At 41.6% G+C, this 25304-nt stretch overlaps 1 protein-coding gene across 1 annotated transcript in view; it reads left to right on the plus strand.

Moving 5' to 3' along the window:
* The window catches only part of mrvi1 (murine retrovirus integration site 1 homolog), a 48378-nt gene extending 23691 nt beyond the window's left edge, over window positions 1–24687 (plus strand). Inside the window, exons 25-43 of the mRNA XM_057343061.1 lie at window positions 2221–2327; window positions 2493–2557; window positions 2933–3106; window positions 4528–4605; window positions 4700–4749; window positions 4832–4888; window positions 5050–5535; window positions 9634–9712; window positions 10350–10473; window positions 10567–10597; window positions 12473–12613; window positions 12696–12827; window positions 15248–15401; window positions 15487–15536; window positions 17633–17743; window positions 17961–18028; window positions 22208–22327; window positions 23430–23561; window positions 23636–24687. Coding sequence (XP_057199044.1) covers window positions 2221–2327; window positions 2493–2557; window positions 2933–3106; window positions 4528–4605; window positions 4700–4749; window positions 4832–4888; window positions 5050–5535; window positions 9634–9712; window positions 10350–10473; window positions 10567–10597; window positions 12473–12613; window positions 12696–12827; window positions 15248–15401; window positions 15487–15536; window positions 17633–17743; window positions 17961–18028; window positions 22208–22327; window positions 23430–23561; window positions 23636–23876 — 2400 coding nt within the window. The 3' untranslated portion in view covers window positions 23877–24687. The remainder of the gene's footprint in view (window positions 1–2220; window positions 2328–2492; window positions 2558–2932; window positions 3107–4527; window positions 4606–4699; window positions 4750–4831; window positions 4889–5049; window positions 5536–9633; window positions 9713–10349; window positions 10474–10566; window positions 10598–12472; window positions 12614–12695; window positions 12828–15247; window positions 15402–15486; window positions 15537–17632; window positions 17744–17960; window positions 18029–22207; window positions 22328–23429; window positions 23562–23635) is intronic.
* Window positions 24688–25304: the final 617 nt, after the last annotated feature.

Raw genomic sequence — 25304 nt, forward strand, 5'->3', positions numbered from 1 at the left:
AGGCCGGACGGGACCGGCTCGAAGGTCTCTGGAAGGCCGGACGGGACCGGCTCGAAGGTCTCTGGAAGGCCGGACGGGACCGGCTCGAAGGTCTCTGGAAGGCCGGACGGGACCGGCTCGAAGGTCTCTGGAAGGCCGGACGGGACCGGCTCGAAGGTCTCTGGAAGGCCGGACGGGACCGGCTCGAAGGTCTCTGGAAGGCCGGACGGGACCGGCTCGAAGGTCTCTGGAAGGCCGGACGGGACCGGCTCGAAGGTCTCTGGAAGGCCGGACGGGTTGGCGGCCATGACGGCTGGAGACTCTGGGTTGGCGGCCATGACGGCTGGAGACTCTGGGTTGGCGGCCATGACGGCTGGAGACTCTGGGTTGGCGGCCATGAACAGGCCTGGAGACCATTGGAACGACCGTGGCGGCCATGACGGCTAGGAGTACTCAACTGTGATTTAGGAAGGGCCCTTTGAGCTCGGCGCCATGATGGCAATGATGAGGCTGGAGACTCTGGGTTGGCGGCCATGATGGCTGGAGACTCTGGGTTGGCGGCCATGACGGCTGGAGACTCTGGGTTGGCGGCCATGACGGCTGGAGACTCTGGGTTGGCGGCCATGTGATGCTAGTTCTGGCCCACTGGCCAGTGGAGCCTGAGGCCAACTGCCCCCTCCCAAAAGGTGTTTATAGGTAGTCTCCTCCTTTACCTCGCCCACGGTAAAGGGAGACCCACACAACAGCAAAGCATAGTCCATGATATGAGCAAGGGACCCTCGAGGACCATTACGGGGAATGTGTTGTGAATAATGATTATTTAAACTGTCCAAAAATAGTTATATGAGAATACAGTCCGGGTATTTAGAGAAACGGGCAATGTTCAGAAAGGTTTGTATATGGTCCTCAAGGGAATCTTTACCTTGGTTAAGGCGGGCCAAATGAACTGCTGGATCCATTGTGGTGTATCGTTCTGTCACGATGAGCTGAGGGAAACAAGGAGTGGATCCACGTCCAGTCAATGCTGTTTACTATAAATCCACAAAACATACATACAAGGGTAATTCCAGGCAGAGAGCAACACGAGAGAGAACATTCCATACGACACACATATCTAACGATACACACCAGACAACTGAACACAAGGGTTATATATACACAGATGAAGAGACAGACACAGGTGAAACCAATACATGATAACACGACAGAGCATGATGGGAACTGGAGTCCTTACAAAACATAGACAGAACACAGAGTGGTATGGCGCCCTCAGGTGGCGAACAGAGGTGCTAGCACCAGGGCGTGACACTAATGTGTGATAATGTTTTAAAACAGTTTAGATTGAAGTTTTTAACTGGTCACATACACAACTATACACAGCATGACATGTAGTCAGAATTATAAAAAATAAGGTTAAGAAAATCAAAGAGATTAATATAAATACATCACAATTATTTGTTGTCTTCAATGCATTTAAAAAAAATTAAAATAGTTAGTTACAGAATCGCCTAATAAGCTGGCAGTTCTGAATGGAAAAAAGCACAACAGTGTCATTGGGCTATTACAATGACTAATATTTTGCTTCCTCTCTTAAAGGGGATGTTATAACAGTGATATCGCAGAGCAGAGCAGTGCAGTGTTGGCTTGCTCACCGGGAGACTGCATTTATTTATTTATTTATTTATTCAGTTATTTATTAGATATTATTTATTATAATGATCTTGCTTGGTCTATAAACACCATGCACTGTGCTGTGTTTTACCTTTCTGTGTTTTTCTTATTTGCTCCTGTAAAGCTGCTTTGGAACAATGCACATTGTGAAAAGCGCTATATAAATAAAATTGAATTGAATTGAATTGAATTGAATATGTTTCCCATGGGATAAAGCTAAGAGTGTTTTTTTGGAGCTGGTGTGTGAGAGAGCTACTGTTAACTACAGACAGATAACATCTCTACAGCCTCTGGTCTGATATGGTAGTAAAATCATTAAGGCGTTCATAAGTTGGTTAATGTGTGTTTAAAGTTTTAACCCCTCTCCCTTTGGGTTAAGACACAGACGTTCATGTGGATGTTTAGGGATTCTGAATGTTAACATTTATCAAGCTATTTTTAGCTCTGCAGTATAGTTCAATGGTGCTTGTTTTTAAACACAATGCAAAATTTAACACCCTCTGTACTTTCCAAGAACGTGACAAAAACACTGCAACCGGCCAGTAAAGCAAACTTGTCTTTCTTTTGCAGTACACACCAGTTGAAAGCAAGATGACGAATGTAACCATGAGTCCGCCGGCCATCGTGCTTCCAAGACCAGCCAGCAAACCAGAGGCCGGTGCTCTGGAGAAAGCAAGGTATTGAAAATAGATTCCTGTAAATCTCAAGCTTTACAAAAAGCAGTTTTATTCATTTTAGATGTGCTAAAGCCATTCAGTTTGTTGTAAAAGCTGTGTTAAAACAGAGTTGTTTGGTTATATTAAGCATCTGTTGGTATAATGTTTGTTTTTAATGTGCCTCAGACCACACAGCCCAAGACCTCGGCTGTCCCGAAACTCTGCCTCCTCCGGTCCCATCACCACAATGGGTATGTTCCACGGCACCTTCCTATGTTTCATCATAATGTTTTGGTACAAAATAAGGAGACCATTCCAAATTTTCATTTAATCAGCATTTCTAGATGTTTTGTGGCCATTCCTGTCCAGTGTCTGTTGAATTTCAATACACTCATTTACATTTACATTTAGCTGGACGGCACGAATGCTTGTAAATATTCAGAATATTCATATAATTGATGTGTTTGGATTTAGAAATACTTTAAAGCAATGATTTATGGGAGCCAGCAGTAGGTCTAGAATAGTAAACATAGCTCATTGTCATCTGTAATACAGTCACATGCAGTATATTGAGATAAGGTGTTGAGGTACTGATTTGCTTTGTATTAATTGTATAAATGTTTCAGATGATGAGGGACACGTGATCGATCTAGTGAAGGATCAGCTGCCTGAGCTGCAGCTATCTGAAGTGGACCGTCAGAAGAATCTGGAGCTGCTTGAGGAGGCCAAAAAAGTCAGCGATCGTTTCCTGCAGCGCAGGGGCCGACGTTCCACCTGTAGCCTCTCTGAGTCCCCCACAGGTAGAAACAACAGTCCTTAAAAAGCGAGAGATTTTTGCTTTAGCTTCATGTTTCTCTGATACTTCTCTTGAAAACCACAACTTTAAAATTCCCCATAGAGATTTAGGCGAGATCTCAATAATGTCACATTGTGCTCAGATTTGCCAAGTTATTGAGGTTTACAGTCAAGTCACAGAGTTTAACATGAACATAAATCTTCTTTCTTATGCAATCTTAAAAGACTAAATGATCTGAGCAGTGGTTTCCAGTTCAACTTTATAGCTCTGTACTCTTTCTAAGTGTTGACTGACAATCTCATTAGTTGTATCTCTCCCAGGGAGGTTTGAGAGAAACAAATAAGATTAAATAAGCACTTTAATGAAACATAACAAAGTATCTCTTAAGCAAGAAAAAGCAACTCTTCCTCAGAGCATTTTTATCCTAAAATAATGTTTTGGAAAGACAATTTTGACCATACCTTATTTCTTAAAGCAGTACAGTAACGCACTTAAAAGTGTAGTTTACGTGAGCAAGGTAATTTGCAGAAATGTGCAGCTTGCATTTTGAAGTACTGTACACTTTTCTGCATTAAACTCATCATTTGAGCTGTAAAGTTGTTTAAATACAGCATTAAAATGTCTCATTTCAGCTGTAAAGTTGTCTAAATAGTCCTTTTAGAAGTGGGGCTACTGTTCTAGACAGTTTAACGTCTGCGGTACTTGCACAAATCCACTGGGTGGATTTTTCTGTGTACACTTTTGTTTCTAATATTAAAAGTTTAATGCAATAAATACAGCATTTACCAGCTTTGTCTTATATCTTTATTGTAACTTGCTCACTCTTATCAGACTGAACATCATGTTCACATTTCCTCGAATGTCTTCAGTTCAATTCACTTTTATTTATAAAGCCCTTTTTACAATGTTGCATCGTTTCAAAGCTTTACAGGAAGAAAAACAAAACAAAAAGAAAAAAGGTCAAATACAATATAGTGCATGTCATAGAAAGAGTAGGCAATGTTAATGGAGTTTACAGAATCTTAAACTAATCTAATATCAGCATACTCCCGCTGAGCAAGCCAACACGGCCCACTGGCGAGGAACCCAATCTCCAATTATGAATAAATGGAGAAAAAACCTCGGGAGAAACCAGGCTCAGCTGGGAGGGCCAGGTCTCCTCTGACGTGTTACAGCTGCACTCAGTAACTTTGAGTAAACGTTACAAAGTAAATGTTTTTGGTTAGTGAGGGGAGCTTATTATTAGTGATTTGTTAATGTCTTCAGAAGTCAGAGTTCCTCCTGTATCCTGCACACAAACTACAACATACTGACTTAAGCACATCACATTCACAGCTTCGTGTAAGAGATGTAGTAAGGAGAGATCCAAAAGCAATGATGTTCGGTGCATGTCCAAACATGGATAACAGTGTGTTTTGGTTGCAGCTCTCTCCCCGAACCCAACGCCCTCCTCGTCCCCCAGACCATCGAGAAGCAGTTCCCTCTCTGCACCCGTGCAGCTAGGTATCATAATGTGTGCTTTTGCATGCTCGCTGGCAGAGTTTGTCTTCATTTAGATCATAGCTAGATGTTTGAACTGTTTTGTTTTTTCCACCAGGTGGTCCTGACGTCAGCACAACTCCTCCTGCGAGTCCTTCCTTTACTCCGGTGAGTGTCTTTTAAAGACGTTTTATTAATGAAATGTTCTCTGTTTCCTAAATAACATTGGATTGTTTGCGTTTGTGCTTAGCACCGGGAGGTGTCACCTTCTCATGACCATGGGGACACAAGTAAACCAGAGCAGGAGGTTTGTACAACAATGCTTAACATTTATCTTTTCCTTCCTCGTTCAACATAAAAAAATAAACCATTCTTGAATGTTCTCAGAGCTTCACAAGGCTTGTCGCACATAAATCTGTGCATAAGGTGTTGTGTAAATGACTGAAAACCATTCTCGAATGTTCTCAGACCTTCACAAGGCTTGTCGAGTGGAAGCCCATTGAAAAACGAAAAGTGTCCTCTGGTACGCTAAGTCCCCGATACGCCACTGCCGTACCGGTCAGAGAGACTGCCGTGACTCAGGAGAACCTGGACCAACATGGATCAGTAGACAAGGCGAAGAACTCTGAACAAGCTGGGCAGAAAAACGACGAGACCGCTGGCCGTGGCGCCAATCAACCTCTGGCTACAGGGGTAGCCAAACCCGTCCACCGGCCACCCACACAGCAGGCCCCGTGCACGGCCGAAATCAAAACAATAGGAGCCTTCCCACCTCTGATGAGAGCCGTGTCCTGGGACACGGTGGGCTCCATCAACATGAGAAATGCTGCTCCCAAAGGCGAGGAGAGTCTGCCCTTCTCTGACAGTTCACGAGAGTCGCTGTTTATGTCCTCTGGGTACAAGGACTTCCCTGTGCCGCCCGGGAACGTTCAGAAACTGTCCAAATTACGTGAGGTAATCTTTGTTGTTTTTGGCTAACCGTAGTCACCGTGGTGTTTCTGTAATTTAATGTTCCTTTTATGGCTTACTTGAGTTGAGTTGGCAGCGTGGTGGAATTTTAGGGTAAGATGGGGTAAGACGCTCCCCCGGGTTAGACTGTCTTTTACCCCAACCCCCCCCCCCCATCTTTAATTATCTTCTTGACCATAGATGGCACTAAATCTCATGAATGTTGAATGACTGTAAATCTCCTAAGGTTGACTTCCCATCTGACCATCAACATTTTTGAGAGTTTTGCAGTTAGATGATAGTTTTTTATGACTGGATAACAGTGAGCTGTGAATTTATGACTGGATAATGGTGAGCTGTGAATGTATTTATCAAATGTTATTTAAAGGGAGAGTTCACCCCCCCAAAAAAATAATAATTTATTTATCCTCATGTTGTTCAAAACCTGTATTTGACTCTTTCTTCTGTGAAACACTAAAAGAAGATACTTTGAGAAATGTCTCAGTGGTTTTTATGTCTATACCAGTGGTTCCCAAACTTTTTGAAAGCAAGGCACCCCTTTGTAGTGTTTTTTTTCCCCCACGGCATCCCAACCCTGATTTAACTAAATGTACATGCGTACATACATATATAAAATTAAATCCAGATGAGCAAACAACAAATGAAGTATAAACAGCTGCATGAATTTATTACAAATGCATTACAACGGACATTATATGAGGTGAAACAAATCGTTTAAATTAACCATCTGTCATTTACAACTCGATGACACGTGTAAACAAACCTTATAGACTGATATGAACCATTTGCTGTATGTGGAAATCGTTGGAACAAAACACATTAGAATAAAGATTGATACTTAATTCTTTAAATAATAATAAACAACTCGCATTACATTTTTCTTTAGGTTCTTATTTGCTTTGTTCAAACCTGACCTTACGACCTAAAAAGGAAACTAAAATACCTGTGCATGATGGAACTGTGTTATGGGTATTTTAATGGGATACATGCGCCTGCTTTTGGGAGCACAGCCTCTTGATACGGGGGTAGATTGTGGATCGTGCTCCACTGACAGGCGCTGCCTTTTTTTGTTTTTCACGTAGGCCAGGGATGAGAACGCTAGCTCACACAAGTAGGAGGTTTTAAACGGCAACAGCACACTGACGGCGCAGTCTGGCGGTTTCACATTAGCACTTTTGGTGCGCACCCGGGTTCGATTAACGTCAGAGTTCTTTTCGTTTGGGTGATGTGAACGCTGTCTTCTGAACCCGGGTGCGCACCTGCGAAGTGTACCCGAGTCCGCTTAAAAAGGAGGTGTAGGTGCGCTTCGCGTGAACTCCAGTACGCTTCGCTGCTGATATGAACGCATTCGTACCAAATCACGGAAGTGAACCGCTATTAATGACATATTATTAATTCGTGACTGACGCGCTCCAAGCAGAGAGCTGTCTCATTTATGTGCGCCTTCAGCGTTCTTAAGAGCATTTGCAGTACATTCATAGACGAAAGTGCCGTTATGTACTGAAGCTTTGGAAACAAAACTAACAGTTCAAAAACAAAAATGTATGAAAGCGAAACGAGCAATGTTATGCATTTTGCCGCCTTCTTGCGTCGTCGTTACAAGCCACAGGGTAAATAGCTGCATGCTTGATGACGCAAACGACCCGCGGTTCGGACCCTAAAATAATGTGAACGCAGTCCAACGGCGGCAGGGGGAGCAATCAAACTAGGGTTCGGACCAGGCAATCGTGAAACCAACCTGATAGCTGGGACGCGTGTCCCACATGAGCGCGCATCAGTACAATGGGCGGAGCGATTTTCTCCTGGGAACGGTTCAAGTGGCGGTAAAATAAATATTTAAACTTTACATATGTATGAAATATGTTTTTTCGCGTATTTTCAGTTTCGTTTGGACATGCTCATATGTTGGTGTTTTGATATATTTTAAAATATATGATGTGAAAGATTATTTTTAATTGTTACTGGAAAAAAGCTGAGATTCGCCGGCACGCCTGGCTAATTGTCACGGCACCCACTTTGGGAACCACTGGTCTACAATGGAAGTCAATAGGGGCCCATGTTGTTTGGTTACCAACGTTCTTCAAAAGATCTTTTGTGTTCTGCAGAAGAAGGAAAGTCATACAGGTTTACAATGACATTAGGGTGAATAAATTATATTAATGATATCCCTTTAATAATTCTGTAAATAAAATCACACTTGTTAATCATAATAATTCAATAGAATAATTCAATATGAGTCTGAGCTTTACTTATCAGTGTAAGTAAACTAAATTAATAAGATGCATATTCTGAATATTTATTTATTATTTTACTTTTCTGATGCTTTCAAAATAATAATCACTTACTTTGTACACGAGGAAACAAAATTCCGGCGGTGCACGTACAGTACATGCATATTCTGATGACGGAATTTGCGTCACGTGCACTGTACGCTGTCCCTCGCGTACGCGTAAAAGGGGAACTATAGACCGTTTCATTTTAACAACATAAACAAACTTTACTGTGCACTTTTGTGATCCCGACTTAATTTCTGGTACACATTCACAAACAATAGAGTGCCTGTAGATGATTTTTGATAACAATTAAAGGGGTCATATGGCGCGAATGCGTGTTTTTCTGTGTCTTTGGTGTGTTATAAGTTGCCCATGCATGTATTAGACACGTAAAATTGCAAAAATTAAAGTGTCGGAACAAAATATGCATTCTATCTAAAAGCGAATTCTCACCCAGACCTGCCTGAAACGCCTCGTGTAACCACACCCCCACAAATCTACGTCAGTTTGTGGTATGATTTGGCTAAGACCGCCCAAATGTATACGCAAGTAAGGTGGGCGTACCTGTCAGTACAATCACGTTGGAACCTGATGTTCCAAATATGGTAAGAGACGTTACATTTCCGTCACACGCTTGCAGTTTTCGACCAATCACTACGCACTGGTTAACTGGCCAATCATAGCACACCTCGCTTTTCAGAGCGATGAGCTTTGTAAAAAATCTGCTCGTTTCAGAGAGGCGGGGCAAAGAGGAGATACAAACATGCAGGGTATGTGGAAAATACAGCATTTTTTAACCTTAAATCATGTTTACACATTGCATTACATCTAAAACAAACCATAATATTTGTTTTAGCCGTGTCATATGACCCCTTTAAAAGAAACCAAGAAGAACCGCTAATTTGCTAACTTGTCTCTCCAATATTTTGAATTTAGACCGCAATACCAATCTCAACAGCTAGATGTCAATGTACCGTATGGTTTGTTTAATGCGACAAATACAAAGTACATTCAACAAAATGTTTATTTAATAAAATGAACATACAACAAAATTCAACAAATCGTTTATTTAAAGGAGTCATTTGCCGGAAGTACGTGTTTTTCTGTGTCTTTGGTGTGTTATAAGTTGCCCATGCATGTATTAGACACGTGAAATTGCAAAAATTTAAGTGTCGGAACAAAAGATGTATTTTATCTAGAAGCGAATGCTCACCCAGACCTGCCTGAAACGCCTCGTGTAACCACACCCCTACAACTTGATGTCAGCTCGTGGAGTGATTTGACTAAAACCGCCCAAATCTACACGCAAGTAAGGTGGGCTTACCTGTCAGTACAATTTGCTTTGGAACCTGATGTTCCCAATATGGTAAGAGGCGTTACATTTCCGTCACACAATTGCAGTATTCCACCAATCACTACGCAGTCGTGGCACACCTCGCTTTTCAGAGCGATGAGCTTTGTAAAATATCCTCGCGTTTCAGAGAGGCGGGGCTAAGAGAAGATACAAACATGCACGGTATGTGGAAAATACAGCGTTTTTTAACCTTAAATCGTGTATACACATTGTAATACATCTAAAGCAAACAATAATATTCGTTTTAGCTGCGTAAAATGACCCCTTTAATGCAATTATTATATGTTATTATTTTTCATTAAGTTCCCCTATTAATATTTTTAATGATGCATTAACATCCTGCACATGCAAAATGCGTATTATGTATAATACAATTTGTCAGTAAATGCCCAAGGGAGCAGGTGTCTTACACCATTTTCCTAAAGAAGTGAGACCTGAAGTGTTTTTCTCCTCCAGGAGCACAAACTGCAGCGTAACCAGAGTATCTCCAGCTCAAAGCTCCCTGACCTGAATGAATCCACTGAGCAGGACAGAGGTGTGACATTCAATGTCTGATATTCATACATACAGCACAGCTTTATTGAAAGAATCTGTGGTTTGCTGTAAATTACCACAGACAATTGAAATTTGTCCCTCGGGTTGTTACAACAACAACAACAACAAACATATCTACAGTAACGTAGTGTCAGTTAAAATCAATGGGGACAGTGAATTTTGATGGATTTAAAAGCATAGCAGCTTGTTTTATTACATAACTAAAATTCTTCTTGTTTTCTATTTGGGCTGTAAAAATGATTTGCACATGCATGAATTAGCATAAGAACACGGTGATAAAACTTCTTTGTTAATTAACTGTAATGTTGAGGTCTTTCTATATACTTCTATGTGCACTTACTATACACTTACTTACTTGATCTTAGAGGATGAGACAAAGCCATAGAGACTGTCAATCAAGCTTAATTTATAGAGCAATAATAAAGAAGAAGAATGTTCGATCTTGTCACTTAACATACTGGGATATGTTTATATTCTTTGTGTGCGTAGGCCTATAGGAAAGTGTAACTACATGCTTCCACCACTAGTTGGCTTCATGTGTGTCACAGTAACACTCAATTTGTGATGTTTTTACTAGTTCTCTTAAATACGTTGTTTTTATTGGGTTTATTTGTCAGGTCAACCCTCTCCTCTGCCCAGCTCTCCCAGTGAAGATGACTCTAAAGAGAAATCTGATGCAATGCCCAATATTTCAGACATCATGCTGCGCAAGCTCAAGCTGCACAGAGGTTTACCTGGCTGGTACGCTCACAAAACCGTCGACCAAATCATAGGCCCATTCATTTCCCATGTTATTTTGTATCTTCCTTAATACTTTTTCCTTTTGTATTGCAGCGCACCCCCTCTCTCAGAGAAAGAAGTGGAGGTGTGTATGCGTTTATCAAATCCAGTCAATGCCTTGGGCATTTGTAAGTGTTGTTTTTGCACATTGTATATAGTATTCAGTGTAATGAATTGTCATCTAGGGATGCTGGATTCAGTTTTTAGTCACATGTGCTCTAGTTCAGCAGTGTTTTCCAGAATGAGTCTGTTTTGATGCGTATGTGAGGCCATGGAACTGTCTGCTCTCCTGAGCCTGGTTTAGGACATGGCAATTTGATGAGCTTTAGTGAGTTCCTGTCCCCTGTGAGGAAACGCAAACATTCCTTTGTGGATCCAATCTGCTCCCAGGATGACGCTCATGAGGGTCAAGGGCTGGACGTATCTTCCTTTCTAATACTCAGACAATACTCGCTGTACCACCACGGCACAGTCTGATCTTGTCTGATAGATCCAGAATGTAGAATGATGTGTGTGTTTAAGGACATTTAAAAAAAATGGCCTGGATCTAACCAAAGCAGGACTATATACCGTATATACCAGTTGCATTAACGCTTGTCCGCTCGTCCGGAAGTGAATGGTTTGTATGGGCAAGTGAGAGAGAATTTTACTTGCCCGACCGGACAAGAAACTTGAAAATAAATAACAGTGCTACGAAAAAACCGGTGTGTGCTAAGAATAATAAGAAAAGGTGCATTAGACAGAGCTGCGTGTTTGTGTGAATTGCGTTTGTCGTGCTTGTTTGTGCGTGAAATTAATCAATGGCGCAGCGCATTGAGACCATATAAGTAGATGCGGTCGCGGAATCCTGTCATTTAAATATGTCATCTGGCTGTTCTACGTGAGTGAATGAGGTGCACAGATACTACACGAGTGATGGTCGAGGATTTGTCTGCGTCTGCACTGTATGAGAATATAAACACATGAACTTCATCTCCAGAGTTGCTCTGAGAGTTTATATTACGAGCATTTAACTGTTTGAGGACAGCTATCGTCAACTCTTCCCGACGACCCGTCAAAATAAAAGTCCTGTTAGCTTGAAAACTCAGAAAAATACTGTAGTATTTGAAAGGGAGGGGTGGAGTGAACCATTGGTTGCAATAGGCGGCGTCCGCAATCGCATACTGTGACAGTACGTACTGAATTTGATAAGTACCTACCAATCGGCCGTTAAAACTGCGTTCTATATAGTATGAGTGGGAGTAGTATGAATACATTTCGGACATACTGCGTCCGCCATGTTTTATGGTCATGTGACCCGTATGCTCTTTGACCTATGACGTATTAACAACATCCTACAGTGAGCGTTGATAAAAACATAATTTAGTCACGAGAAATTCATTTATTGGCACTTACATTAAAAACGGACGTCCGCCTTGAAGTTTTCCGCTATATTTATTTGATTTACTTTTGAAATTTGACCGTTGCTCAGCTCCCGTGGCATCATGGGATAGATAAGTGTCCATCCGATCCACACTCACGAATCTCGGCGAAAGTAGTAGACCAACCGGGGATTTCTAGCCTACTGTTTTTTGCATACTGAGGTTTCGGACATACTATTCACGACTCATACTCATTTTCGCATACTATATAGTATGGAAGTAGGCGATTTCGGACGCAGCCATAGACTCTATGCACGCAGGGTGATGACGTACATCCGCTAAAATCTCAGCCGGCTCAGCCACTTCCGCTCTCATAGGGCTGAGGTCATTTGTCACCAAGTGATAAGCATATGTTTACAAAAAAAAAAAACGTTCAAATTTCAGCGAACTGACAGCACTACTGGCATCACCAGTTTGAAGCCATTTCATTGTAAATTGTTAAATCTTGTCATGTGCGAGTTGATATGCTGCCATCTCTATATTAAAAAGATAATCTTTTATATTAAAATAAATCCCATGTTGCTCTTTTCCTCCTGCAGAATGCCTTTGTGCAGCTATCGTTGGCCTTCCGCAACGACAACTACACTCTGGAGTCTCGGCTCAAACAGTCGGAAAGGGAACGCAGCCTGACAGAGGAAAACACTGAGAAAGAACTGGAAGAGTTTAAATCTGCCATCAAGGTTAACACTCATAATAAACAACATTCACACACAGATTTGTTGAGAATTAAATGAATGTAAACATGTTGGTGTTGCGTTGCAGAACACCGTGTCCATGTGGCAGAATATAGAGCAGAGAGAATTATACCAGCAGCTTATAGAAACCATCGCTGTACTTCATCGACTAACTAACCGACTCTCAAGCAGGGCCGAGATGGTCGGAGCCGTGCGGCAGGTGAGACTGATGTCACACTTCCTGTTAGCTGTCCAGGGTCCCTTTCCATTTTCCTCTCTGTTTCAGTTTTATTGTAGAAACTTGATGAAAGTGCTTGTGCTGTTTTTATGAGAAAACTGGCCTTTGTGGAAAAGAGAGGGAACGAGAATGTTTATTTTCCAGCAGATAAGGTATGTTTGTGATAGATTTAGCTTAGTGTTGTGCTTGCCCTTAGGTTAACGCGCAAGCCAAAGTAAACCAAATAAATGGAGACACACTCTGCGGTATTCTGCCAGTGGCGACAATATAAACATTTTGGCAGGGGTTTTCAGTTTAGTATGAGCGTTGTTCTTGTATAGGATCATTATACAGACACTCTTTTGTATCTATCTAAGGCCTTAAAGGGGAACTCCGACCAAAAATGAAAATTCTGCCATTAAGTACTCACCCTCAAGTAGTTTAACATCTGTAGGACCTTTATTTTTCCCAAAAACGCAAATTAAGGTAGTTTTGGAAGCTTTCTGACTCCTCCTTAGATTGCAACGCAACCAATCTTCAAAGCGTTGAAAGTGCGTAAAGTCATCGTAAAATTGTCCACGCGACTCCAGTGGTTCAGTATAAATTAATATAATGCGACAAGGATACTTTCTTGTGCGCAAACAAACAAAACTAACGACTATATTGAAAAACTTCCTGATTTGAGTGTTAGTAATGAATGGCAGAATTTTTGGTTGGAGTTCCCCTTTAAAGGAGGTTATCCAAAATAAAAAAAATCTGCAGAACACATAGGAAGAATTTTTTGAGGAATATTGCTAATCAAACAACATTGACTTCGATTGTATGGACACAAAACCACGGACACAATTGTGTTTCACAGCAGAAAGAGTCATATACAGATTTTGAATGACATGAGAGTAAATAAATGATGACTGAATTCACATTTTTGGGTGAACTGTTCCTTTAAATTACCAATTTTCCTAACATGCTCAATAAGCATAATCTTTAAGGGAAGATGAAGTTTACTTGAATCACATTTGCAGGAATTAACTTTGTATAGTAGGTGCAAGTACCTATTCTGACAATCCGGTTTGTCTAAAACAGTTTTTGTGGCATTTTATGAAATATAGAAATGTATCATATACTTTGTGCAATCAAACATCAGTAAAATAAGACCACTAACCAAATAATTTGATGTTCCAGCATTGTATAATTAAAATAGTTTTGGTTTAATTAGAATTCTGTTTTTAGGGTTATAAGTCTTTATTTGGAGGGCCACAAAGGGTTGCACCATACACAAAGGAGGCCTTAAAACAAAAAAGTTTGAGAACCACAAGTCTAAAATGACTGCTGGGTTTTGAATGTGTTTTGTTGTGATACACTACACTAAAAGTATGTGCTGTTTTTGTAATGGAAAAGTATATACATCTTAGTGTGTAGCAAAACAACATGCACGCACTGGGACATACTAACAGGAAGCGGAAGTGGCCATTTTGCCTAGACAACATCAATAACTGTCACACACATCAAAATACAGCTCTTCTTTCCCTTAAGGTATTTATTCATTCATTATTTCGTATGTAATGTTTACTGTATACTTACATTTGTTCATTTAGTGACACAGCAGTTATATAATTTATAAATGCAGTGGAGCGTCACTAAACTCCACCTACTCGCGGTGAGTTCTGGGTAATATTAGCCGTTAGAATGTGCATCGTTCTGCACTTCGAATTTCTACCGGAAGTAGTAGACCATCCGGAAATCTTTGGAATACTCTTTTCAACATACTACGATTTGGGACATACTAATTCTACTTTTGAATACTACGGATAGTGTGCGGATTGAGATGCAGCATTACTCACTTATTCATATTTTTTCTACATTTAAAAAAAATAGTAAGCTCATCAAAACTGTGGAATGCCGCAAAGGTAACTATGAGGATTGTTTCAACTAAAAAATCTAAATAAAACATCTTCAGTGTAGTCACCTTTTGCCTAGAATTTGTAGAAATGTTCTCTTGGCATTTTATCATTCCAGTTCCTGGGGTTTCACCCTAAGATTTTTTTAAACTATTTTAAAGGAGTTCCCATCAATTCTGAGCTCTTATTGGCTGCTCTTTTTTAATTAGGCCTACTTAGTCAAAGTCATCCATTTTAAAGACATTTTTTATAAAAAAAATTAGACTAGTTTATAATGAAAAAAGTTTATATTTGCACAATTATATTTTTGTCTATAAAACTAATTTCATACATTTCAGCATACACCTTGCGATTATTTTTTTTAAAGATAATAAGAAACATTTTATTCAAGTGTTTGAAAACTTTTTACCGATAGTGTATGTCTAGCTTAATCTGTGTTTTCTGGGTTGCTTCTAGTTTTGGTTTGTGTGAATTTAATTCTGTGTTAAGCTATGCTACATAACATGTAACCATTGTCTGTGACAGGAGAAGAGAATGAATAAGGCCACTGAGGTGATGATGCAGTATGTGGAGAACCTGAAGAGGACATATGAGAAGGACCACGCTGAACTGATGGAGTTCAAGAAGCTGGCCAACCAAAACTCCAACCGGTGCTACGGGAGCTCAATGGACACTGCAGGTAAATGCATTATGACATCACCAATGAGTTCTGTTTCTACAACACCTGCATGACTGCCTCTTTACCCTATATCTTTTTTATGCAGATGATGGCGTTCAACGTACATCGAGGTCCATGTCACTGCAAATGGGGAAGGTAGATAACAGTAAATGCTTTGGTGATCTTAAAGTTTTGACTTAATTTAATCTTATAACAAATATAATCAATATCTTTGTCTTTAAAGAGCCATTTCAAGAACACTATACAGAAAACAAAATGGATCTTGATAAGAATAGGTTTTTTGATGAACTTACAGTAAATTGCTGCTCCTGCAAAAAAGAGTGCACCACTAACTTTCGTGTTGAAAGAATGTATATCAATTAGAGATGGAAGGGTTCATGAAAACAATCCGTACCGTTTATGACGTACCGAAACGCGCGTGTATTGTTCGGTCCGGGTATGCACAGCGTGACCAGTAGTTTTGTTAACCACCACGCAAATGCGTAGGGCCCTGCAAGCTTGGGGGCCCCCTAGTGGCTACAAGTGGTAAAAATCATTTGATGCTTGATTTAGACACTCAGATATACGCAGTGAAGCGCACGAATCAAAACGGTGCTCAAAAACAAAAGAAAGCAAAAGAAAAGAAATCTAATACTAATTTTACAAATATTGCAAAACAATGCTATGAAAAGAAGAATCTTGCACCTTTTACTTTCTTATATTTTAGCTAAAAGCATTTTGTATTATTCTGAATAAAACAAAGGACACTTTTTCATCCCAAAACCAAGAAGTTTATTCTTATAACAAACTGTAGAGAATTTTGTGCTGTTATTTGGTTCAACGTAAAATAAATCCAGTTTATATGTGTATGTATATATGTCTCATTAATTGCATGTACTAAATACTGCTGTGCAATTCAAACAAAAATGTTCAACCAAAATGGTAAACACGCCCCTGAGCGTGACATGCTTTTTTCCATTTGGCACAGACAGAGTTGCCAGGTCCGCTTATAAAATGCGACTTTGGGATTCTTTTTCTGTCAAGTCGCGTTAAAAATCACAAGTTGTGAGTTGCAGGGCTTATTAAAAAAATATAGTCGCTTGTTGGGAGAATCTGACAAGCAACATTGTTTCTTTTCATCCATGGTCGCTGTTTTCTTCAATGCACTGACTAACACTCTCTGCTCACAGTTAGGCATTTTGGACTTCATGCGGCGCTGCGCAGACCGCTCTGCCCGATACATCAAAGCTCCAGGAGCAACCCGGAGCCGTCTACTCATGAATGACTGTTGTGCCAAATTTGGACTCCCCATCAGATTACGACTCCCCTCATTGAAACTGCTGGGGGATTTGCTAATCCTAACCTCACCTCTAATCCTAACACCTAATGTTAGTGGGGAATGGGGAGTCATAATTTGGCAGGAGTCATTTTTCGGCAACACACCGGCACTGTCATGTGGTCTGTCCGGCGCAGCAGGAGGCCACAAGCGCAAGCACGTGTATTGCGCATATTGTCCTCAAACATCCCGCCTCCTTTTCCCCTACCACTTAAACTAAATGTATTACGTCTGCCACGATTAGAATTAAATGTCGAAATGAACGAAAAGTGTTGCTTACAGTCTAACGTTCAGACTCTACTTCCCGCAACATTTAAACAACCACAGATAAGGGCAGTAACTGTGGGGGGACAATAAAACCTGTTCTTTTAATTTGACAAATAAGTGTTTTTGTTCTAAGATAGAATTTAAAGCCAAACCTTTTTTTTTTTTTACAAATAAATGACAAGCCTGTTGAAATTAACAACATCTCCTCCCTTGCTGTATCAGAATCTCACCTATAGGTTTAATTTATGATTATCAGTGTCACAGTGAGTCTATGCCTAAAATCAAGCTGCCTCATTCTTTCAGTTTTTTTACATGACATGACCTTAAGAATAACACATTTTTGTAAATACTGTAAATGGTTGATTATAAGGCTATATATTTTGTGCTGATGTATGGTATTTCTGGAGTGTTAAAAGAGAAAAAAATTAACTATGTATACCGAATCAAACCGAAAACCGTGATCACAGAACCATAATACGAACCGAACCGTGGATTTTGTGAACTGTTCCATCCCTAATATCAATCAATGTTTTTATCAGTATGTGTGCTCCCTGGGAATCAAACCCACGACCCTGACATTCTTAGAGTTACAGGAACACAATAGATTTTGTAGTATTTGTGTGAGAAAGAATGTGTTGTCTCTCTTAAGGCTTTGCCCAGACGAAGAGTTAGCGTGGCTGTAGTTCCTAAATTTAATCTACTGAACATCCCGGGACAGACCCCGGCCACCACCGCTGCCCCCAGTGCACTTCCTGTGGTGGTGAGTTCAATCTCAACCATACCGCCTGCACAGCTCTTTTCATGCCGTCTGTCAGAAGCCTTTTGTAACTAACGATGCTTTATCTTGAAGTTTCCTAGATGCTAGTTTGTCAAGGTGACGTTTCAAGGCCAAAACAATGAATCAAAATAAAACCTTTAGACTTCAGTAGGTCAGTTTTATTATAAAGCTTTTTTTTAAAATTGTTCTACATTTTCAGTGTGAGGCGAACACTAATAAAAACGGAAGTTCCTCGGATCCCACGCAACAAGATGTGCTCGAGAAGCCGTAAGTCTATGTTTAACTACTTTGAACATCTACATTGTGTTTCTTTACTGTTTATGACAGTGTACATTCACAAAGTTCTGCTTTGAAAATGCGTTCCTGTCATTCTTTGACAGCCTTAAGCTATCAAAGTTTCCCTAAAACATGCTTATTGTTGAAATAGCGCTCACTTATCTATAGATATTTCTGTCAGGTTCACTACCATCAAAAATGATGATGATGAATGACAATTAGCATACATTTGAAATTGGCGGTATGGTTCTGTTCTGGGCAGCCAGCATGAATAAGAGCAGGGAGCGCAGCGATAACCCCTATAGGGCAGACAGAACAGAAGCAGATGTCATTAGTTCTATATGCTTGATTTTTGTCTTGTGACAGGGGAACATGCTTGTTTACTTAGTAAGTAGGAAACCCATCTAAAGAGTATTAATATACAATAGGACATACATAACTTTATTTTTCTGTGTGCTAAAAATAGCCCACAAAAATCCCATTGTCAGAAAGTTCACGACGAGAATGAACCCAAGTGCAGGCAGCTTTGGTGGTGGGAACAAAATTACTTTAATAACAAACACAAAACAAAAAACCCACGAGGGGGTAAACAACTAAGAACAAGGGATAACAATAATGGACACGATAAACTGACAGGGCTAAACTAAAATAATACTTGACATGAACTGGAACTGCACAGCTAGACTAAACTTGATGGAGTAAATCCAAAGCAAAACGAATCAGCACAAGACAGCAAACACAAGGGCATTAAATAGGGAGACTAACAAAGGATAATTAACAAGGCACAGGTGTCGGGAATGAAACACTGATGGAAAGCTAAACGAGGAGACGAGAGGGGCGGGGCCAAAGACGAAACAAAAACGTGTCTCTCTCCACACAAAACATGAGGCTCTGTCATGATCCTGCCACTAGACCAAGAAAGACATGACATGAAGAGGCAGAATCATGACAGAAGCCCCCCCTTAAGGAGCGACAATCTGGCGCTCCTCAAGGTGACAAACAAGATGAGACAGACTGTGACAGTGACGCGAACCAACAAAACATTACCAACAACAACAAGGGCAAGCAAGCATACATAATAATCGGGTTGGGGTGAGACAATAAAAATAATAAACATGGGAGGGGGGGTGGTGGAACAAACAAGTCCATAGGGGGGGCGCTCAGGAGCACGGAGTCGGGGGGGGGATTTGACAGGGGAAGTCCTGGGGGGAACAGGTTGGGGTGGCAAGGGTCCAGGGATGAGCAGGGAATCTGCTGGCTGGGAGACCGGCTGCATAGCTGGCTGGGCTGCCGGCTGAACCGCCGGCTGGAGTGCCGGCTGCATCGCCGGCTGGATTGCCGGCTGAATCACCGGCTGGATTGCCGGCTGCTGAACCGGACTGGATTGCTGGCTGCTGAACCGGACTGGACGCCGGCTGCTGAACCGGACTGGATGCCGGCTGGATTGCCGGCTGCTGAACCGGACTGGACGCCGGCTGGAATGGGCTCCGGCTGGAATGCCGACTGGACTGGACTCTGGCTGCTGGACCGGACTAGACTCCGGCTGGAATGCCGGCTGGACCGGACTGGACTCCGGCTGGAATGCCAGCTGGATCGGACTGGACTCCAGCTGGAGCTGGATGGCCGGCTGGGTTACCGGCTGGGACGCCGGCTGAATCACTGGCTTCTTCCTTCCCATTTTATTGAACCTTGTTACAGTGGTGCCAAAACCCAGGAAGGAAGAAGGCGGGAACCGGCGAACAATCAAAAGACTTTAATCAAAATAAATAAACAATAATCCAGCAGTAAAAAGGCCGGCAGTCGCCTCACGGTCGACAGCTGGCCACACAAACATAAGCACAAAAGTAACAAGCGGGCAGCCCCTCGCGGACGACTGCCGGCAACACGAACATAAACAAACTTAAACAAAACTTAACTAATGTCCGGGCCCGGTCCTCTCTCGCCGTATTCTCCTACCATTCATCCTTTTATGCTTCCGCTCTCCTCAGTGAGAGATACGAGGCCGGAATGACGCCCAGCTGACACTCATTATCAATCGCGTCCCGGCCTCGCTTCTTCCTCCCACGGCTCTCGTCACGCCTCCCTCGTCACATACCCCCATCGCCCCTCATAGGCCGGGGGGCACCCACGAGACTGTGCTTACTCCCCCTGGGGGCCAGTCTCAACGGCCCCAGCGCCTGGGGGTATGGACAGACGAGACGAGAGAACGGAGACGGAAGCACCAGGAACGACAGGGGCGAGAGGGGAGAGAGGAAACAGAAAAAAAAATTGGTCCGGTTCCCCGACACGCTGACGCTCGGTCCTCAGCCAGCCGAGAGGCTCTTCCTCGCAGGGCCATGCGGTGGTACTGGACGCTCGGTGGACGGCTCGCGCCTCCTCCGCCCCCTGGCGGCCAGCGATGGCTCTTCCGGCTGAGGGTAGCCAGTAGCGAGTCCCCCGCTTCCTGCTCCTCCCCTTTCCGGCGGACGGCAGCAGGCTCCGGCCCATGGAAAGCGGGGCTGACTCCTCCGCTCCCTCCCGGACCATCCCACCTCGACCCAGGGGCGCGGCAGCGAGGCCCTAGTGTCCTGGCGGCCGGCGGTGGCTCCTCCAACTGCGGGCAGACGGTAGCAGGTCACCCGATTCCTGCTCCTCCCCTTTCTGGCGGAAAGCAGCAGGCTCCGGCCCACGGCAAGCGGGGCTAACCTCTCCGCTCCCTTTCGGATGGCAGCCACCCCACCTCGACCCAGGCACACGGCAGCGAGCTCTTCGTCCCATCCGGGCACACGCTCCAGCACCACCGCCTCGGGCAGCCGTCGGCGGACATCCCTCGTCTGCGCTGCCCGACTCCGCAGCACCGCGAGACCCCTCGGGGCGAGGGCTCTTCGACAGCATGCCCCTCCTTCCTCCCGGGTTTCGGCACCAATGTAGCAAAGCTCAATAAAACGGAAGGAAGGAGGCGGGAACCGGCGAACATTTAAACACTTTAATCAAAATAAATAAACAATAATCCAGCAGTAAAAACAGGCCGGCAGCCCCTCACGGCCGACTGCCGGCCACACGAACATAAACACATAAACAAAACTTAACTAATGTCCGGGCCCGGTCCTCTCTTGTCGGCAGTCCTGCCGCTCGTCCTCTTATGCTCCCGAGCTCCCCCATGAGGCATGCGGGACCGGTGCGCGTACAGCTGATACTCATTATCACTCACGCCACCGGCCCCGCCTTCCTGCCCCACGGCTCTCGTCCCGCCTTCCTCGCTACATTAGTCATTTAGCAGACGCTTTTATCCAAAGCGACTTACAAATGAGGGAAACAATGGAAGCAATTGGAACAACATAAGGACAACAAAAAGCATAAGTGCAATAAAAGAAAATTGGTCTGATATAGCCTATCACAGTGTACAGAGCTAAGGTTTTTTTTTTTTGAAAGAGTAGAAAAGAGATAGAAGTCAGAACTAATCGGTCAGGTGTTGACGGAAGAGATGTGTTTTCAGACGATTCTTAAAGATGGCTACAGAATCTGCTGATCTTGTAGCAGCGGGCAGATCATTCCATAAATGTGGAACCGATCCCGAGAAGGTATGTGAGAGAGATTTTTTACCTTTTTGGGATGGCACCACAAGACGTTGTTCGTTTGCAGAGCGTAGGGATCTGGCGGGTATATAAGTCTGCATTAGCGTGGGCTTTTGTTTTGAATTAATAAAGTTACGTTTTTTCGTGTACCGCTGCCTGCATTTGAGTTCTCTCTCTCGGACGCTTTCCCAGTCGCGACACCCATCTGCAGTCTATTTTATGTCCTTTTTTGTGACTATCTAAACATTTTGACAGGAATGTTTGAGAAAAACCAGGCGTTAGCTTGCTGTATTAAAAATGAACAATAAACACTTAAATCAAACTCTCACATCCAGATACTAGGTGTTAACTCAGGAACAGACAGACAATAACAAGTTTCCTAACATGTACGCTGTTCTAAGCCTAGTCGAAGACCTCCCAATGTGCTGAACATGTTGTGACTGAAAAGGTGTGAAATAAAATGTTTAAAAAACAAAGCCAAACCGGTAGTAGATGCTTTTTAAGAGGCTTTAAAATCTCCATCAGGGCCGAGTCCCATTGTTATTAACAGAGGAGGCACACGCTGATCTGCGTAATGGCAATGTTTTTGTTTTATCTTTCCTATGTGAAACAAAAGCAATGGAAACCGTTTGACGGAACAGGAAAGTGAAACCATGCCAAGAAAAGTTCTTTGCAATCCAGAGAAGATTAATGAAGAGATCCGAGCCAAGATTGAAGAAGAGGCTTATAACAAAGGGTAACATCTTCCCACTGGTCCACACAAATCTTTTACCACATACACAAAACAACAAACAGATGCACACTGTAAATACAGTATACAGTACATAGAGAAATGAGACGAAAGAGATGTGGACATGGAGATTTATTAATATTCCAATGAATATTTATTTGCGTTGTTAGTCGAGAATGACCTTTATGCAGTTAACATAAGCACTTTATTTAAGACAACATTGAAAAAAACAACTTGTGGGATTTTACATTTTTGTGTTAATTTATAGTTTTTTTAAGTCAGCTTCCTTTAAAAAATTGTGGCAAGTTTCAAAGTTCAAGTTTAAGTTCAAAAAAGTGAAACAAAAAATAAATACGTTTACTAAAAAAACGGCAAAAACCTGACACATAAATAAATACATTTTTCCCCTAAAAGACTGTGTGTGAAAACTTGACATAAAAACAAATATGTTTACTTAAAAAACTATTTGCAAAAACCTGACACATAAATTAACACACTTACTTAAAAAAAACGTGCAAAAACTTGACACAAAAGAAAAATAAATTTACTTTGAAAAAACTGTGCAAAAACGTTGACACAAATATAAATACATTTACTTAAAAGAAGCTGTGTGCAAAAACCTGAGACAAATATAAATACATTTACTTTAAAAAATGTGTGTGCAAAAACTTGACACACAAAAAAACCATTTACTTTAAAAAACTGTGTGCAAAAACTTGACAAGTAAATTTCCTTAAAAAACGTAAATCAACACAAAAAAATAAGTAAATCCTACTAGTTTTTTTTTCAATGTACACTTAATGTTATAGAAAGAACCGACATGGAAAAAATAATGCAGTGTACTATAGTATTCACCATATTAAAATGTAATATAGTAATTATACTATATAAACGTAATTAATATAGGACACTATATGATATCCTATAATAAAGTATTAACTGCAATATATAGTAAATACTGCAGTAATATGTCCTATAGCGAGGCTCAAAAACCCTATAGTATCTAGTGTACTATAGTAAATAATAGTAGTACACCACAGTATTTTCTTCAACTACTGTATGCATGTTTGTTGTTGCATATTGATTGAAGAATCATGCTTCTCTGTAGGTACCAAGAAGGACTTAAGAGGAGTAAAGACCTCCAAGAACTTAAGGAGGAGGAGGAGAAAGCAGAGGAGAAGCTGATGGAATGTGAGGAGGACATAAGAGGAGGTGCTGATGAAAACAGAAAGCCCAACAGGTAACTAATATCGAAGGTGTTTGGCTTGGTATTACTTATAATGATCTGAAACGATGCCTTTTGCATTATCTCAGCAGGATTGAGGAGGCACTGGAGATCATTGATCGGATATTCCCAAAAGTCTTCAGGCGAAACCGTTTGCTTTGGATTGTCCTCACTGTATTCTTTGTTTTATTCATATTTGTCAATATCATGAACTTCTTCAGTAACCGCCATAGTGATAGTGGAGACACGTCTACGGAGAAGTCAGCCATCCCGGGCAAAAAGAAGTTTTTTGGACTGAATGTAGGGTCGAAGAGCCCTCCCCCAGAATGAAATGATTCCCGGAGAGACCAGGGAACTGAACTGACTCATCTGTGAGTCCTTCACGCTGCAAAGAGCAGATTTCTATATTTTATTTTAGGGACCAAGTGTGCTCAGATATTAAATTTGCATTGGATTTACATTGTGAACGAAATGGATATTACTTGAGGAAAGTTAGGATTTCTTGTTATTGAGAAAATGTTTTTTTATACTTATGTCACATTTGATAGATATATGATTATACCACTCAAACCTTATTGAAAATTCTCAGGTTTTGTGAAATATATATTTGAAATATTAAGTACGATATTTAAAACTATGTTTGGTACGGTGTGTGTTAAACGTCTTTGCAATTGTTTGTTGTTTATTTGATTTGACATTCCAAGGTAGATCCTTAAGTGCAATATTTTGCAACTTATATAGTTGACTGTGTGTTGAGTTGCATATATAGAGCACTGATTTTAATAATACAGAGTTTTTTCACAGTTTTAGGGGCGATTCACATTTCACGTCTAAAACCGTGCGGAAAACGCAAGCCGCGCCGCTTTCTCAGTCTAGTCAAATGACCCGGTATGCGCGTGGCATTCTGAAAAGTTGAACTATGTCCATCTCGATGCAGCGTCGACGCGCCTAGAAAAATGTGCCGCGTGTCTACATTTACAATAACGAACTTGCACGTAAAAAAAACGTGAAATGTGAATAGCCCCTTAAAGAGCACTTTTTACTAGCATGAAAGAGTTTATATTTGCACATGCGTGCTTGCGTTTACTGTTGTGCCACTTCACCTTGTAATAAAGGTGTTTTACAATCAAATGTGTTTATGGTATTTGTTCAAAGTGTTATTTTTGTGAATTTCATGTAGAGAACATCAGAGAAAAATTTGCGTGAAGATGCACTTTTTATTTTTTTCAAACAAATATTTAATTTATTAATTGGGGTTTATGATTACGGAACCCCCATACTTCCAAAGACGTTTTTGTGCACATGAGGAAAAAATCTGTTTGCATAATTTGTCTTCCTGTCCATAACATTGAAATTAAAATCAGCGTAAATGGGCAATTCCATGCAAATGTCAACCTTATCATGAAAACGTTTTTTTTTACTAAAGTGATCGCACAGATGTCAACCTTTGATGGTTCAAATACCCATGTGACATTCTCTGAGCATTTATATGTCACATCCGTAACACAAAATGTTACACAAAATACATTAATAAACTATGCTTTTGTTGAATTACAGTAATTTTTCCCATGTCACTTTCCTGGCAGTGAGATGATGATGATGTGTGTGTGTGTGTGTGTGTGTGTGTGTGTGTGTGTGTGTGTGTGTGTGTGTGTGTGTGTGTGTGTGTGTGTGTGTGTGTGTGTGTGTNGGTGTGTGTGTGTGTGTGTGTGTGTGTGTGTGTGTGTGTGTGTGTGTGTGTGTGTGTGTGTGTGTGTG

The sequence above is a fragment of the Triplophysa rosa genome, linkage group LG1 (assembly GCF_024868665.1).
Source record: "Triplophysa rosa linkage group LG1, Trosa_1v2, whole genome shotgun sequence".
NCBI classification, from domain to species: domain Eukaryota; kingdom Metazoa; phylum Chordata; class Actinopteri; order Cypriniformes; family Nemacheilidae; genus Triplophysa; species Triplophysa rosa.